At 33.7% G+C, this 15,702-nt stretch overlaps 1 protein-coding gene across 3 annotated transcripts in view; it reads right to left on the reverse strand.

The window, feature by feature from the left end:
* LOC125662728 (uncharacterized) overlaps positions 1-14,098 on the reverse strand; it is a 32,675-nt gene extending 18,577 nt beyond the window's left edge. For 2 of the 3 annotated variants that reach the window (XR_007365497.2, XM_056146000.1), the window contains exon 1: positions 318-547. Coding sequence is in view for 2 of the 3 variants with exons in the window: in XM_056146000.1 (XP_056001975.1) it covers positions 318-355 (38 nt within the window). In the remaining variant the exon portion in view is untranslated. Of the gene's footprint in view, positions 1-317; positions 548-14,018 lie in introns of those variants that run through there. The other variant, XM_048895055.2, reaches the window with a different exon arrangement.
* Between the last annotated feature and the right edge of the window lie 1,604 nt (positions 14,099-15,702).

Below are 15,702 nucleotides of genomic sequence, written 5' to 3' on the forward strand. Positions count from 1 at the left end.
GGGACAAAGATATCAGTTATAGTGTATGGAACTTAGATCACTAATTAGCAAACAGATATTACCATACTTGTCTATGCAAGGTGAAGATAACGAACAGTGATCAATCTCATAACTCCTACAAGCAATACAAAATAGATAGTTGGGCAAACACGGATCCCTGGACACACCAGAGGTGGGATCAGGTGCCTAGGAGGAGTAAGCATCCCCTGTTGACCGGTCACACCCGCCGTGAGCCCCATATCCTGATCAGGTAAACGGAGTTATCCGCAGTCAAATCTATATGATTTATTCTTCATAAATAATGCTTTTATACTTACTCAAGTTCCGCGTTTTGTGTATCTCGTGCCTCCGCCATCGAGTCACTTAAATTCCCTCTAGCTCAGTTGCGCGCTGCTGATTTATGGTATATATTTAGTAAAACTGAAATGACAAAATAAAGAATATAGCAAACTATGATTAAAATATGCCGGTTTACATTGTGTTGTTTTTTTGTTTGTTTTTTTTTTTTCCTTTTACCCTACGACTCAAGCAATATAGATATTTTCTGATTTCCTGCTTCTTCAATAGAAATTGAAACTTGGAAATATTCATATTTTCTTAGTTATCCACGAATTACTTTGTAAAAAATCATTCTAATTTCAAGGTCGTCGGCAAAGGGGAGGTGGTCGCTGCCCCATTAATTTTGCAAAAATAAAATTCATAAAAGGACACATGTAATGTTTTCAAAATATTGCTGTGTACTATTACCATTATGATTCAGTGCCTTTGAATTAGTGTTTGGTCATACAGTTAGAGGTCGTTTGAAATTGTTGAAAGAAAAATGGCTAACTGAAACTAGTGCTCTTAAGCTTTTAGACTACGGATCTAATTTCACAGAGAAACTGCATAATGTTTGTAAATAAGCACAAGAAAGTGTCAAGAGTTCTCAAGCGAAATGAAAGATGCTACAGGTAAGAACAGAGTTTTTAAACCAGGCGATAAGATTCTTGTATTTTTGCCTGTTCCTGGTCATCCTTTGCAGGCCAGGCAGTATGGTCCATATGAAATTGAAAGAAAACTTAGTGATGTGAACTATGTAGTTACGACACCTGGCCGGCGTAAAGAAAAACGAGTTTGACACATAAGTACATTAACATGCTAAAGGAGTATTTTGATAGATGTGATCGAAATTCTGTAAAATTAATTTCCACTTTAGCCAATGTTCAGACATGAAATTAGAGTGTAGGAACTTGGAAATAGTGTAGAAACATGTGAAAAAGATTTCAATCAGAATGTCTGTTTAAAGAACTCTGAAATTCATGCCAATCTGGATAGCAAACTTGGACATTTAAATAGTCACCAGAGAGAACAAGTTCAACGTCTCATGGCTAATTATTCTTCAATCTTCTGGGATGTTCCATAAAGACTAATGCTGATTGTCATGATGTTACAGTTAGTTACGCTCTGTCCATCAACCAGCATCCCTGTCGTTTAAATTCATCAAAATTGAAGTACTTAAGAACAGAAGTGTAGTACATGTTGGACAATGACATTATCGAGCCAGTAAAAGTGACTGGAGCTCACTCTGCATTCTAGTACCGAAACCTGGTGATACTTGTCGATGATGTACTGACTTTAGAAAAGTGAATTCTGTCACAAAAACATACTTTTATCCAATTCCTAGAATTGATGACTGTATTGACAAAATCGGAAATGCCAAATATGTCAGTAAATTTCACCTGTTGAAGGGTTACTGGCAAGTGCCAAAGAAATCTCTACATTTGTGACTTCTGATGGCCTCTTTCAATACAAAGGGTTGTCGTTTGGTATGAACAATACTTTATTGACCTTTCATCGGATGATTTATTCCCTTCTTCATGACCTTCAAGGTTGTAAAGCCTACATTGATGATTCTATCATGCAAGGTGAAGATAACGAACAGTGATCAATCGCATAACTCCTACAAGCAATACAAAATAGATAGTTGGGCACACACGGACCCCTGGACACACCAGAGGTGGGATCAGGTGCCTAGAAGGAGTAAGCATCCCCTATTGACACATGGGAGAAACAATCATACGTGTATTCTTTGCAATTGACATTCTGGCAAAAGCAAACTTAACAGTTAACCTTGCAAAGAGTGACTTTTGCCATCCAACTGTATAATATTAGGCTAATAAAGTATGTCAAGGTTATGTTACACTTATTATGGCTAAACTGGAGACTATTGCAAAGTTCCTGATTCCTACAAATAAAGAGTGAATGAGATTTTTGGTCATGATAGATTTTACAGAAAATTGGTCCACTTTCAAATTTATTGCAAAAAGACTGAATTTGTATGGAATAAGGACTGCGATGAATCATTTTGTAAAATTAAATATGTTCTCATGAGTTGTCCAGTTCTTTCGATTCCAGATTTTTCTAAGAAATGTAAGCTTACTGTAGATACTACATGTAGTGATGTAGGAATAGGTGCTGCTTTGTTTCAAAAACATTGTGACAATGTAGATAGAATTGTTTCTTACTTTTCAAAACAAAAAACCTACAAAATATCAACAGAATTATTCAACCATTTAAAAAGAGTGTCTTACTTTGCTGTTAGCTTTGCAACATTTTGATGTTTTTATGTTACTGTACATCCAATTAACCCTCTCACTTTTTTGCATAAAATGTCAAACAAGAATCAAAGACTCACAAGATGGAGTTTATTATTGTAAGAGTATGATAATGTTATCAAACACATCAAAGGCAAAGCCAGTGTTATAGCAGATGCTTTATCAACAGTGTCTTGAGTTTGTTTTGTTATTTCGTTGTTGCTTTGATGGATGTACATTGTATATTTGAGTTTTCATTGTCATTCAAACTTTTTTAAAGGGGAGTTGTTGTGTATTATGATAATTCAAAAATCGTATTTCCCAGTATAAAAATCCAAATGCATAGAAAGTGTCTAATAAGAGTTTTTTTATCATAAGAATTTTAGTGTATATATGATAGGAATTTATTTTCTAGTACAATCTTGAAAGACAATGGTGCAACCATTACGTAATCATTCTACTAAAATAGCGTTAGTCTAGAACAATCTCGGCCACAGGTGTCAATGACAAGTAAACAAAACTCTCTAGAATAATCTAGGTCAGTTACTGGTAACTATTTTCACTAACCAGTAACTGACCTAGATTATTCTAGAGAGTTCGGAGAGCTAGTATACCCTTATACCTTTAACTATCTGAAATTTGAGTTTTCATTCAAATTGAAATTAAAGCATTTTTTATTCCCATTTTCATAATATAACCTATACATATTCTGAAAGGAAAATTTTGAAGATTTTGATTATGCACTAAAGTATGGTGTAACGGTTGCCATGACAGTAAAACTAATCCACAAATCCTAAAAACGTGTTGTATCACCATTTGTGTCATACAAAACACAGCAATTGAATGTTTATCACGCCTCAGACAAAATTGTTGAAATCTAATTGGTCAGATCTTGGTCACATGACGCCGTGAAAAAAAACCGTATCATGCGAGTAAAATCCGTATTGGGCGAGTAAATTTATTTATCGTCGGGTTTGACTTGCAGCCGTGTCAAAAGGAAAGACATTTGACTAAGTTGTATGATATAGATCCCCCACATACACAGTTAGAGGTCTTCGACGTGATAAATTCGTTACACAGTTAGTTAGTGACCTGATACGGAAAAATACATGGTGTGAAAAGAAAACCCGTATCGGGCTCGGCTTCGCCTCGCCCGATACGGGTTTTCTTTTCACACCATGTATTTTTCCGTATCAGGTCACTAACTAACTGTGTAACTAATATTATCAGCCATCATTTGAAAAAGATTTAAGATTAATTGTATTCATATACATGTATAACATGTAAAACTTATACAGTTCCAATTTTGATGCACCAGATGTGCATTTCGACAAATAATGTCTCTTCAGTGATGCTCAACCGAAATGGTTGAAATCCGAAATAACAATTTACTTTAAGAACTATTTTAGGGGAAAACAGAGTGCCAAAAAGTGGAGTCAAATTTGTCTAAGGACAAGAGCTATGCATGAGGGAGATAATCCTTAATTTTGAAATGAATTTCTAAATTTTATCACATACATTTATGGAACTGACTGTCATTTATTGCAGATATATACATGTACATAAACATTGAAGTAGTTACAATAGACTAACTGTTATTATTTTAAAATGTTCCTTAAAACTTGATGAAGAAAAATTTGAATGAAAATGAAAATATTCTCTACGCATATTTTTAGAATGTAACTTATAAAGATTTCAAATTGAAGAAAATTCTGATTATGTAGTGTACCAAATTGTTACAGTTACCATGACAACTAAATAAGCAAATGAATCACAAAATTATGTTGTTTTTTTCGGTACATTTTCGTTGTTGATTTTTCATTCTTTTCGTCACATGAAAATACGAATTGACCAGTAAACTACTACAGTAAGTTTTGAATTATGTAGTATGACCCGATGTTATGGTTTCCATGGCAACACAATAATCCATAAATCGCTAAAATGAGTTTTTCATCCTTTTTTAACCCTTGTAATTGAAAAATTGTCCAATAAACGATCACAGTATTTACGTCATGAACGTAATGATATCATAAAAACTAACAGTAGAAGTTCAAATCTAAAGTCTATAAACCTACAATACATACAAACCATGTACCTATAGAAATAAAATACCTTTACTCTTCAAATTCTAATATGATATTGTTCAGCAGATATCAATGCGTCAATAGCTTGGTTCGTTTACAATACAATAAGTCAAATACATGTATATTGCATCCACGGGCACTGGAAGTTAATGTAAATATATAGGTATGTGCATGAATAAAAAAGGAAGGGTAGGACACTCTTTTTGAGGCAAATTCGGGTTTGGGTTATTGTGGGCGTTTCTCAAGCGGCCTGACGCGATGAATCGTTCACATATACCTTACTTTCAATATATGTACGGTTTCTTTCCGTTCCAATGCCGTTCATTCGAAGAAAAAGATGTTTTTACACCTCCAAGTGTCTAAGAATTTCGCTAGACTGCCTTACTTCCGGTTTAATCGCAATGAATCGAAAGGTAAGTTCTGATAGGTCAATAATAAAATTGAAGTCTGATGTGACACACGTTATCTAGGGCATAAATACATATGTAGAGAAAATAATTCTTAGGATTATTACTTCATGATAGTGTTAGAGACTAGTGGTTAAGTAACATGAGCCATGTTTGTTTTTATAGTTCAAATATTCTTATCAATATTTCACAACCAATAAGAATATGACATAAACTTATAAATGTTTATCACATTGACCAATCACAACTTACCTTTTGATTCAGTGCGATTAACCCAGAAGTAAGACAGTCTAGCGAAATTCTATTGCATCCGCGCTACTCACGCTTACTAAGTCTGGGAGTACCGTACGTATACATTAGGCGTGGTTTGCGAAGGTGAATATATTGATAAAAGTGTCTTCCATATATTACATCGTTATATGATCTAAATCAATTGTTACTAGATTTTTTCTATTTATATTTAAAAAAAAATAATAATACATACTTACAAAATGGTGTGTAAAATTGTGGGTATTATGGTGAGCATAATCGAAACAAATTCAAAAACATTCAAAAGTTAATGAAACATATTCTGGCTCTCAGCAAAGAACAATATCAATACAACTATTCTTGGTGTAACACATACTGAACATGGTATGTTTGGAAACATGCACCTTTACAGATATGAATATTGCACTCATACATTGTCTCGCCTCGCATAGAGAACTGCACCGACCCTTTTTTTCCACTGGTTTGTGTCACATGCAAGCCGTTGTCTCATCGGACTGAAGAAGTTCCGATCAGACACTGGGCAATGTTTAGTGAGAAATCAATGAGAGAGTAATGCCTGTGAGGTTTCACGGTACCTGGGGTGTTCAACCAAAGAATATAAAACATGTTTCCTGCAGGCACGTAGAATAGGGGAGGGGTGTTGTTATCCCCCAACTTTTCTCAACAACGACCTTGTTCTGCTAAAAAATGTATTTGGTGACCTCATAGTATTGAATGATAAAAATGTAAATTCGAATTTATGAATTGAATTTTTGTAAATGTATTGAAAGGTGCGCACCCCCTCCCCCTATTCAAGAAGTAGAAGTTTGGGATTATTTATGAGTCGGCGCTAATAACACCCCTTGGATTAAGAATTGTTTCGAAATTGTTTTAAAGGTCGCACGTACCCCTGAGAATTTAAGTGATGATTTAAAAAAAAAAAACAACAACATACTTTGTTATGTTTTTGGTTTGTTTATTCATTTATCAATTTATTTATTTTAATTTCCTCGTCAAGACATTTTTTTCCTGCTTCCCCTCCCCCTGTTGAAAAACTATGATACATACATTTACGTGCCTGTCCTGTATAAAACAGCTACATGTCGTAATGCGGTTATCCTGTAGGTCCCTGTGTACTGAGTGTATAATGTATATAGTCTATATAGGATTCCCTTTTTACAGTTTCCGTATGAGTGAAAAATTCTCGAGAGGGACATTAAACAATATTCAATCAATAGAGTACAGTTTCTTGCATGCTTTCACATGTAGTGATAAATGAAAAGTAATATCTAAAAGTACGTTTAAATGCATCACTATTTAGTACTATATGAGAGAGTCTTCGTCGGCACCGTACACAATCGTAATTTTTCTCTGCCATAATTCCGAAAATTGCTTTTTTAATAAGATATTCACGTCTTTTCCCTCATACCTTCCTTAGAAAATTTGAGAAAACACAATATCAATCCTTTCTACTGACAGCTAGTACGCCCTTAAAAGGTATTTTTAAAAAAAACTTAACGCAGTGCTATTTACAAGCAGTCTATGTGATAATTAGCTCTTTTGTCCATTAAGTCTAATCTGTTTATGAAATGGTTAACAACTGTTTTCAAACCTTCTCGCTCGAGGTAGCATGTGACATCACATATTATGGTGCGTAAAATATTGAAGTAAGTACACGTGTATGCATATGGCAAGATTTGAATTTCATCGCTTTTAAATTCGAAAACTATGCAAACTGTTTAAAACACATGTAAAGTAGTGCTAGGCATCAAATCAATTAATTTTGCTGAAAAAATTTAAAACGTTTAGAAACATGCGATGTGCCCTTTAAAAATGAAATACAAAATTAGAAAAATTGTAAAGGCAATATCTGCTTATTAGAGAGACAAGTATAATGGCGATTTGTGACAATCATGGTATGTACATGTTTGTCTACATACTTGTACTTGTACCTGGCACGTTTAAACAATAAACGGGATATCAAGTATGCTTCATTACCGTGAGTGCGGATTTGCTATAAACTTCTCATTGTCTAATCAATTGGTTAATCGATGTTTGGGAACTTTAATTCAAGGTTGTAGGCCATTAAGTCATTGATCGAAAAGTATTACAACGTATGAGCATATAGATAAAAGAAAAATACACAAAATTAGTTAAGATCATTCTCTAAGACAATTCAGATTTTTTTTTTTACCTTTTTCACACATATTCCTGCAATTCAATATAAAAAAACTTCAATCAACCTGTTAATTTTAGATTACCTAAGCGTTGTTATGGGAAGAAGAACATTCAGACCTGGAGGTTGTAAAACTATCACCAAACTCATACTCAAATCCAGCCATGTTTGTTTTGAGTACAACTCTGAGTAAGCTCCAAAGCATGCTCGAAAAGTTTTGAGTACGTGCTCCATTTGAGAATGAGAATGATTTTATATAAGTGCTATAACCTTCACCTAAGATTTAGAGCACAGAGTTTGAGTATGAAAAGGTTCTCAAAAAGTGTTGTAACCTCCAGGCCTAAACTGATTTCTATTAAGTCCCCCTGGTTTAAACTATACACATGGTTACATAATGACGTGGTAACTATATCAAAATATCATATATGTTTTAATCTACTGTAAACTTATTTTATGCACACAATGATGTTAATTCCGTTCTCATTGTGAGACTCAACTTGATTGTAAATTTTGGCATTCTAATATTATTATCATGCAAAACAGTTCGCTTCGCGCATAAGGTTTTGCTTATTGATGAAGACATGGGTCAAAACAAAACTCGTAGAAAACGGGATCAATTGGAAAATGTGACAAATTTCTAAAATTTTACGCAAACACAAAATCATGAATGGAACAAAAATAAACCATTTTTCCGAGGAGGAATAAGGTAATTCAAACATTTCAGTTGAGCATCACTGAAGAGACATTATTTGTCGAAATGCGCATCTGGTGCATCAAATGAATAAGTTTTATAATCTGAAATAAGTAAGTGATTAGCATTCAGGAAATGAATAAACACAGAATTTGTATTCTAGCTCGTTATTTCATGTATGGGTTATTATTAAAAAACACCCAGCCAATCGTGTCAGTTGTATGTAAAGTTTTTTTGTTTTTTTTCATTTTCTGTCCACTAAATATAGTTGCAGTACGAATCTATGAAGTCTATATTGTCTATTGCTAAAGGATATATTTCCATAATTGTTGCAATGGAAGGTCAATTGACCAATTATATACTGTCAACAGATTTACACCCCCACAAGAATCGATATACATGATATTGTGTAAAATCCAGTAAAACTAATATGTATTTATATAATGCATGGCATTTCTACGTTTGAAAAATAACCACTCCATCCATCTTCAAAGTGTAATAACATTAAATACGATTGTACAAAAATACCGTATCACTGGAGGTATTGTTTTGTTTGTTACAAAAACGAGTTGTCACTCCTATTGAATGGCATCATAATTATTATTCTGCCATATTACATTACTTCCTGTAAAAGACAGTGAAAGTTATAATGTTTTTTCATGATTTTCTGGACTTCTGAAGCAAACTAAGGGTGACGGACCTAATTTGTGTCTACAATAGAGATTTTCATCAAATTCTTATGTAAGATACGGCATTAATGACTTGAAATCGTTGAAAAAAACATAGGGTCATTGGCTATGATTTTCCGTAAGGAATATTTCAAAAGTATGCTATGGCAATTCGTAATTACAAAGGAAATGACGGTAATTTTCCCTGTATAATATAGTAGTTAGAATTAAAAAACCTACTATAGAATTTCGATCTAAATTAAAGTATGGGTTTTAAAAGACAAGAAACTTAATAATTATCAGAGAAAAACATGTGTCAATGGCAAAACTTTTTCAGGGTAGCTGTCAAAGGACGATTTCTGGCCAGTTTCAATGAAAATGTCATTAAAGAACAAATGGACAAGTTTTCTATTTGTGGTTTCATATTTTCCCTTTATACTGAATAATCATATGGATTAGGAAAAGAGTTTATCAATCATATATAAACTCTGAGTCTTTGTATAATATTCCAGGTGTGATGTCAACATATGTAATGTATGAACTGTCACAAATTCAATAATCTTGATATAGAGCTCAGTATTGCAGATTGAGACAACGGATTTGTATGCAATCATTGCAATACGCACATTTGTTTTCATTGTAATAATCTTTAACCTTTCTAAATAATTTGAAAATTCAAATGTATGAATAAAAGCATTCATATTTTGCATTGATACATGTAAGAAACTAAATACAACGCTTAATATATGTTAACAAGCGTTTATTATTCTTGTTAATCAAGTTTGAATGTTGATTGCATTTAGTTTATTGTACACTTATTTAAAACGCACAATGCAAATGGTCTTAGGTAGCTACATGGTATGTTCGTCTGATTTTTAACCGGGTGACTTCGGATAAAACTCGGGCGACTTGCTTTCTTTTCTTTCTTCTTTGTCAAGAAATTATCTTAATGATTTAATGATAAAGATAACAAAAATAGAAATTAATGAAATCTGCGTAAGTTTATAAAATTTAATAGATTTGGGGTCGGAAATAATGGACGCCGATTTTTCGGTAAACAGGAAAACTATCTTCGGACCAAGGATGTCCGAGCCATCTACGGTTATTGTATTTTAATAAAAAACATTTAGGAGGGAAAGTATTGCTGTAATGAAGAAGCTATCTATTTGCATACAAACATTTAGTATGCCCATGATTAAACGTGTAATCAAGCAGTCAAACATACCCCGTTAAAATTACAAGGCACAGGTACGGGTGTTTAAAACGCATTAGCATACACACAGCCCTTGATTTGTAGAATACTTATATCTATCGTTATTCTCTATAATGATCACAAAGAAATATCGGTGTTTATTCAATGCAATTTAGAGACAATATTTTCGACCTCTACTCATTCCGGCACGACTTTACCTGATGTGTGTTTCAGTAAACCAACAATACTAGATATTCTCTGATACCGGATGACCCATTAATAGTTTCTTCGTTAACAGAATAAAGATACAAGGAATAATTTAAGTTATCCGTCATTACACAATGCCTACTATTTCATTCTGTCGTCGCGTTTGCTCGTTCACATTCAAGATGCTTTAAACATTTGTATTTAAATGTTGTTTTGCATTAAAAAGAACCTTTTGGCAAAATAGAAATAGAAATTCCGTAATAAGCGTGGATCCTATAACAACTGAAAACGATTTTAGCATAAATCACAATAAAAAGTCGTTAACACTTTGATTATTACATTTCTTTAATTCAAGGAAACAAATAGCGTTGTATTTGTGTTCATTATAGACGCAGAATTATTATATGTATTATATAATGGCTTTATCAGGGAAATCATTTTAATTTTGCCATAACCGTAAATTCTCTCTATCCATGTGTGAAATTATCCGCGTCAAGCAAAATTAGCATAATTTAAAGTTGTTTTTTATTCTCTGTAAATTGTGTACCTTGAACAATAACGCTAATAACTGGTAAAATCACACTACCGATCAAAGGTTTTGTTTCAATAATGACATAGGCTTCAATGTTCATTTAAAAAACAAGATGTGCTTGTGAAATACCATGCCTCCGTTACAACAAATAAACACGCCAAAGTATGTGTCACAATGTCAAACACTTAGGAAGCAAAGGAAATTTGTTGTCACGTTGAGCGTATGTATCAAATATAAAAGCCCTATCCCTTTCATTCAAACGTTATGAGCAAGGTTAAAGGTGTGGTTAAAGTTTTGAAATGTGGGCCTGATTCGAAGGTCAAGATCACAAGATGATGGTGCGTGAAAGAATTCAGAGCCCGTTGACCTTCAAGAACAGGACAGGGGTAGTCTTTATCTGAATAATTGATAGCTGGAAAATATCAAGTGTCATTGCTTAAGAAAGAAAGCAAATCACCCATAGTACACTATAAGAACTACAGAAGGTATTGGTTTCACAAAAACTATGAAAACAACTGATACAGATGAACATACTATCTTACCACTACGAAGTGAGAACAGCAAGTGATGAGAATTACAGTATAAAGGATATATAAAACCGATGAGGCTCTAATGGACAAGTATGTCATCATTTTATATGATGATGCGGCATATTCGGATTATGTTTTTGATATGGACAAGGATGATGTCTTCGTTGGATGCACAGAGTTTACTTGTACAATGTTTAAATAACATTGGGCAAACTCCTTTGCATCAAATCATGCGTGCATTTACTGGGGTAACTCAATGTCTGGTTTTATCGAGTCAATTTGAAATGTCCTTTCGTAGTGCAAGGTGAAGATAACGAACAGTGATCAATCTCATAACTCCTACAAGCAATACAAAATAGATAGTTGGGTAAACACGGACCCCTGGACACACCAGAGGTGGGATCAGGTGCCTAGGAGGAGTAAGCATCCCCTGGACTATTCAATCTCTTTTGCTTTCATCTGTGTAGGTAGGTATGTTGTGTTTGATGATTTGGTTTTTCGTGATGTATTCTATATAATTAGCATCTAGCGCATCAAAATTGGTACCGTACAAGTTTTACATTATGACCCCTGGTTCGAGGCCTCTGCTGCTGGACTGTTAGTCCCTGGGGGTCTCTACAGCCCAGTAGCTAAGTACTTCGTTACTAGCTTGAGAATACGGATGTATATTTAATTGCTGTTATAAAATTTAGAAATTCATTTCAAAATTAAGGATTATCTCCCTCATGCATAGCTCTTATCCTTGGACGAATTTGACTCCACTTTTTGGCACGCTGTTTGTGGCTATAGTTAGCTCTAAAACTTAATAGTTATTTCGGATTTCAAACATTTCGGTTGAGCATCACTGAAGAGACATAATTTGTCGAAATACACATCTGGTGCATCAAAATTGGTACCGTATACGTTTTACATTATTAAAAAGTTTATCCATAAATGTAACGTCATTAGCAGTACTAATGTGGTCAGCAGTGTTACAACTGAGTCACTGAAGTAACCAAACTAAATCTTCAACTTTTGTCGGAATTTTTGAAACACAAGCTGATATTACTGAAATATATTTCTTAAAGTATGTGAATCTCTTTTATCTAACAGTATGTTAAGAGCAGACTGTGCATATTTATTAGTGTGTCATATCAAAATCAAAATATGATGGAACACATAACACATAACTGGATATTATTACTATTGCATGAAAAGGCGATGATAACGAACATTGATCAATCTCATAATTCATATTAGAAATACAAAATGAAGAGTTGAGCAAACACGGACCACTGGCTATACCAGATGTGGGATCAGGTGCCTAGGAAGAGTAAGCATTTCCTGTCGACCTGTATCAGCAAGGTAAGAACATTCATGATTGTTATGCACGTTGATTACCATAATTCATGCTTTAATTTACTCTATAGAACAAATCCTTGCTCGGTAATACCAGTGACGGTAAAGCGCCATTTGTTAAGCATTAAAAGATATTTCTGAAAAAATACATTTGCTGCTGTTTGCAAAATGTTTTTAGGATTGTATTATTACTTTCATTCAATAAAAGTGTAGAAATATACAGTGATCCCCCGTTATAACGCCAACATTTGAACCTCGGGAATTTTGGCATTATAATGGGGTGGCATTATATCGGGGAGGGGGTGTGCACAGTTGTCTTAAGAAATCAAACAAATTTTATCTACTACATCAATGTGCTATTAGATTTCGGTGTATCTGTCATACTCAGATTTAAAAAACAATACGGCATATTTGAATTCAGATGATTGTCGTTTACGTAACAGTAACTTATTATCTGCTCCAAACTTTGATACCTAGAGGATTAACGGCGGATAATTGGTTAAGCCTGCTCATTTGAATTTTCCTGTCGTTGATTGGCGATAATTAGTGGAGGTGATTATAACAATAATTGACCAAATCGTACCTGTAAATACGTTGGCGGATGGCGGTATGCAGGGGATGGCGTTATCACGGGATTTTACAAAGCGAGAAAAACGAGACTTTGTACTTTTTTGGCGATATGCAGGGGTGGCATTATAACGGGGGCAATATAGCGGGGGATTACTGTATATATGATTTTCACCTATATAAATGTGGAAGATAACAAACAGTGATCCGGATATTATTCGTCAATACGACATTATTTTTACATTTATGTTTCCATCTTAGGAAAATGTTTTTTTCGATATTATTTTATATTCCTAGATTTATATCTTCAAACAAGAACTATTTGTCATATTGTACCGACTGTGGGTACATGTACACTCTATTCCCATTAGGCATTCAGAGTAGAATAAGATGTATCAAATTAATCTTAACAAAAATTAAACCAAATTACATTATAATTAATCAATATTGCTAAACGTGAACTCACCAATCAAAACACAGGATAGAACTAAAATCAAATCATTTTCAGATAATCACAATGGTGTTCAGAAATCGATATCTTAATTCATGATATCCACAGTATTCCTGTACAGACGGAAAGGGGGTACATGCAGAATAATTATTGATATTAATTGGAATTTATTCCTCTAAACGAGTATGAAATCCTCATACATGACATACTTTATACAGTAATAAAATATACACTAAGGCATTATAATCAAAGCGTAGTAATTAATGAGCATAGCTAATAGCAATCAGCGTAATTACTTCGGGTCGCTTAATCTTGCTTCGCAACTGAGCTTTCTAAGTATGCCTTATACTTACAATAAAAATCACAATCGCAGCACCTGATTTCTTCTTACAATGATTATTCCGTTTGTGAATCAATAACTGTTTATTCTGGTTTTACAATCCAGTCTACTGACGACAGGTATTTCTGTTGGAAACAATGCATCTATGCATAATTATCTTGTCGGTATGTCTATTCAAAATTTAAAGTCTGTATGCAATGGGATATGTCAATAATCTTTTGCTGTATTCACTGTTTGGTCGAAAATAATGTGTATTCATACCGTTTCTGTATAGACGACAATGAGTTGATAGCTGACGTATTCTTCTGTGTTTGGTAAAAGAGAAGTGATAAAAGAATCAGATAGGTTACATGAGGAATATATTTAGGTTCCAGCTGACAAAGCGTGTAACATTATCTTTGTTTGAAAAGCTCATTATTATAGCTGTATTTTAAACGGACTTCGTGTTAATTCCATATTTGGTAATCATACTTATACTCATCTGCCCTTTCTGACATTTACGTTTGACGCGGTGATACGATCAGGAATTGAACTATTGAACTTGACCTCACGCTTGAGAAACGATCGCCCTTACCACTGAGCTACATGTCATTATCGCTATTGGTTTTTGTTCATTTGTTTTAAATTCCGTCCCTGATTTTACACTCGTATTGAGTTCACACAGAAGTGCAAATGTAGACAGAAACTTGGCGTTCAGGGTCGTATCACCAAGGGCGATTTATCATGCCAACCATGTCACGACACAGGATCTTGATTTGAAATGAAGTACAAACCTGTTCGACAAAAGTGTCATATTGTGCACTTTTAATTCCGTTGATTATGAATTTCTATTGTTCATTAAAAGAAAGAAAGAAGAAGAATAAGTAATAGTACCTTATCGTGTTATCAGGGGTGTTTTCACATAGAAAGTCTTGCTATATATTTTTTAATTTGAACGAAGTTGAGGACGAATATCATTTTATTTTAATATGTCCTTTGTACAAAAACCTCAGATCTGCATATATAAAAAAAGTAGTATTGGTTGCATGCTTCTATGTTTAAACTGGTACAATTGATGTCAATTCATAATAGAAAAGAAATCTGTAATCTGGGTAATTTTTTAAAAAGTGCTTTACTCTTACGATCTAGCCAAACTATGTCTAATGTATATGCTGGTTTTTGTTGGTTTCTTTTTTATATAAACTTGACTTATATCTCCCTTCAGGTATGTCCATCCTCAAATATTCACTCCACTTTTCATACTGTATACATCTTTTTTGTTTATACTTTGTAGTTGAATATGTATTATGCTGATGAGCTGTAAGGCTTAAAGCCAATAAACAATACAATACAATACAATATAAAGCACATGTAGATGTTTATTCTGTGTACTCAGGGAATCAAATTGCGTGTAACAAATAGAATGATAATAAAGTGTTTTGTCTTTTTTTTTTGAAACGCATATTGTAAACGCCAATTACTCTCAACGTTTTACATTGAGCCATACCAAAGGTGCGCAAAAGTAAGTAAGTAATTTTTATTTAAAGTCGGAACTATATACAGGTAAACAATAAACATGAGCTAAGAGCTCTTTAACCGACTATATAGCATTAAAAAACACACAAAGCACTAATGATATATAATTGCAGGCATAGACATAAAAACAGAAATTTGAAATAAAACAGGACGCATACATGTATACCGACATCACAAGTCAT

Source organism: Ostrea edulis, chromosome 8 (assembly GCF_947568905.1).
Source record: "Ostrea edulis chromosome 8, xbOstEdul1.1, whole genome shotgun sequence".
Lineage (NCBI taxonomy): Eukaryota > Metazoa > Mollusca > Bivalvia > Ostreida > Ostreidae > Ostrea > Ostrea edulis.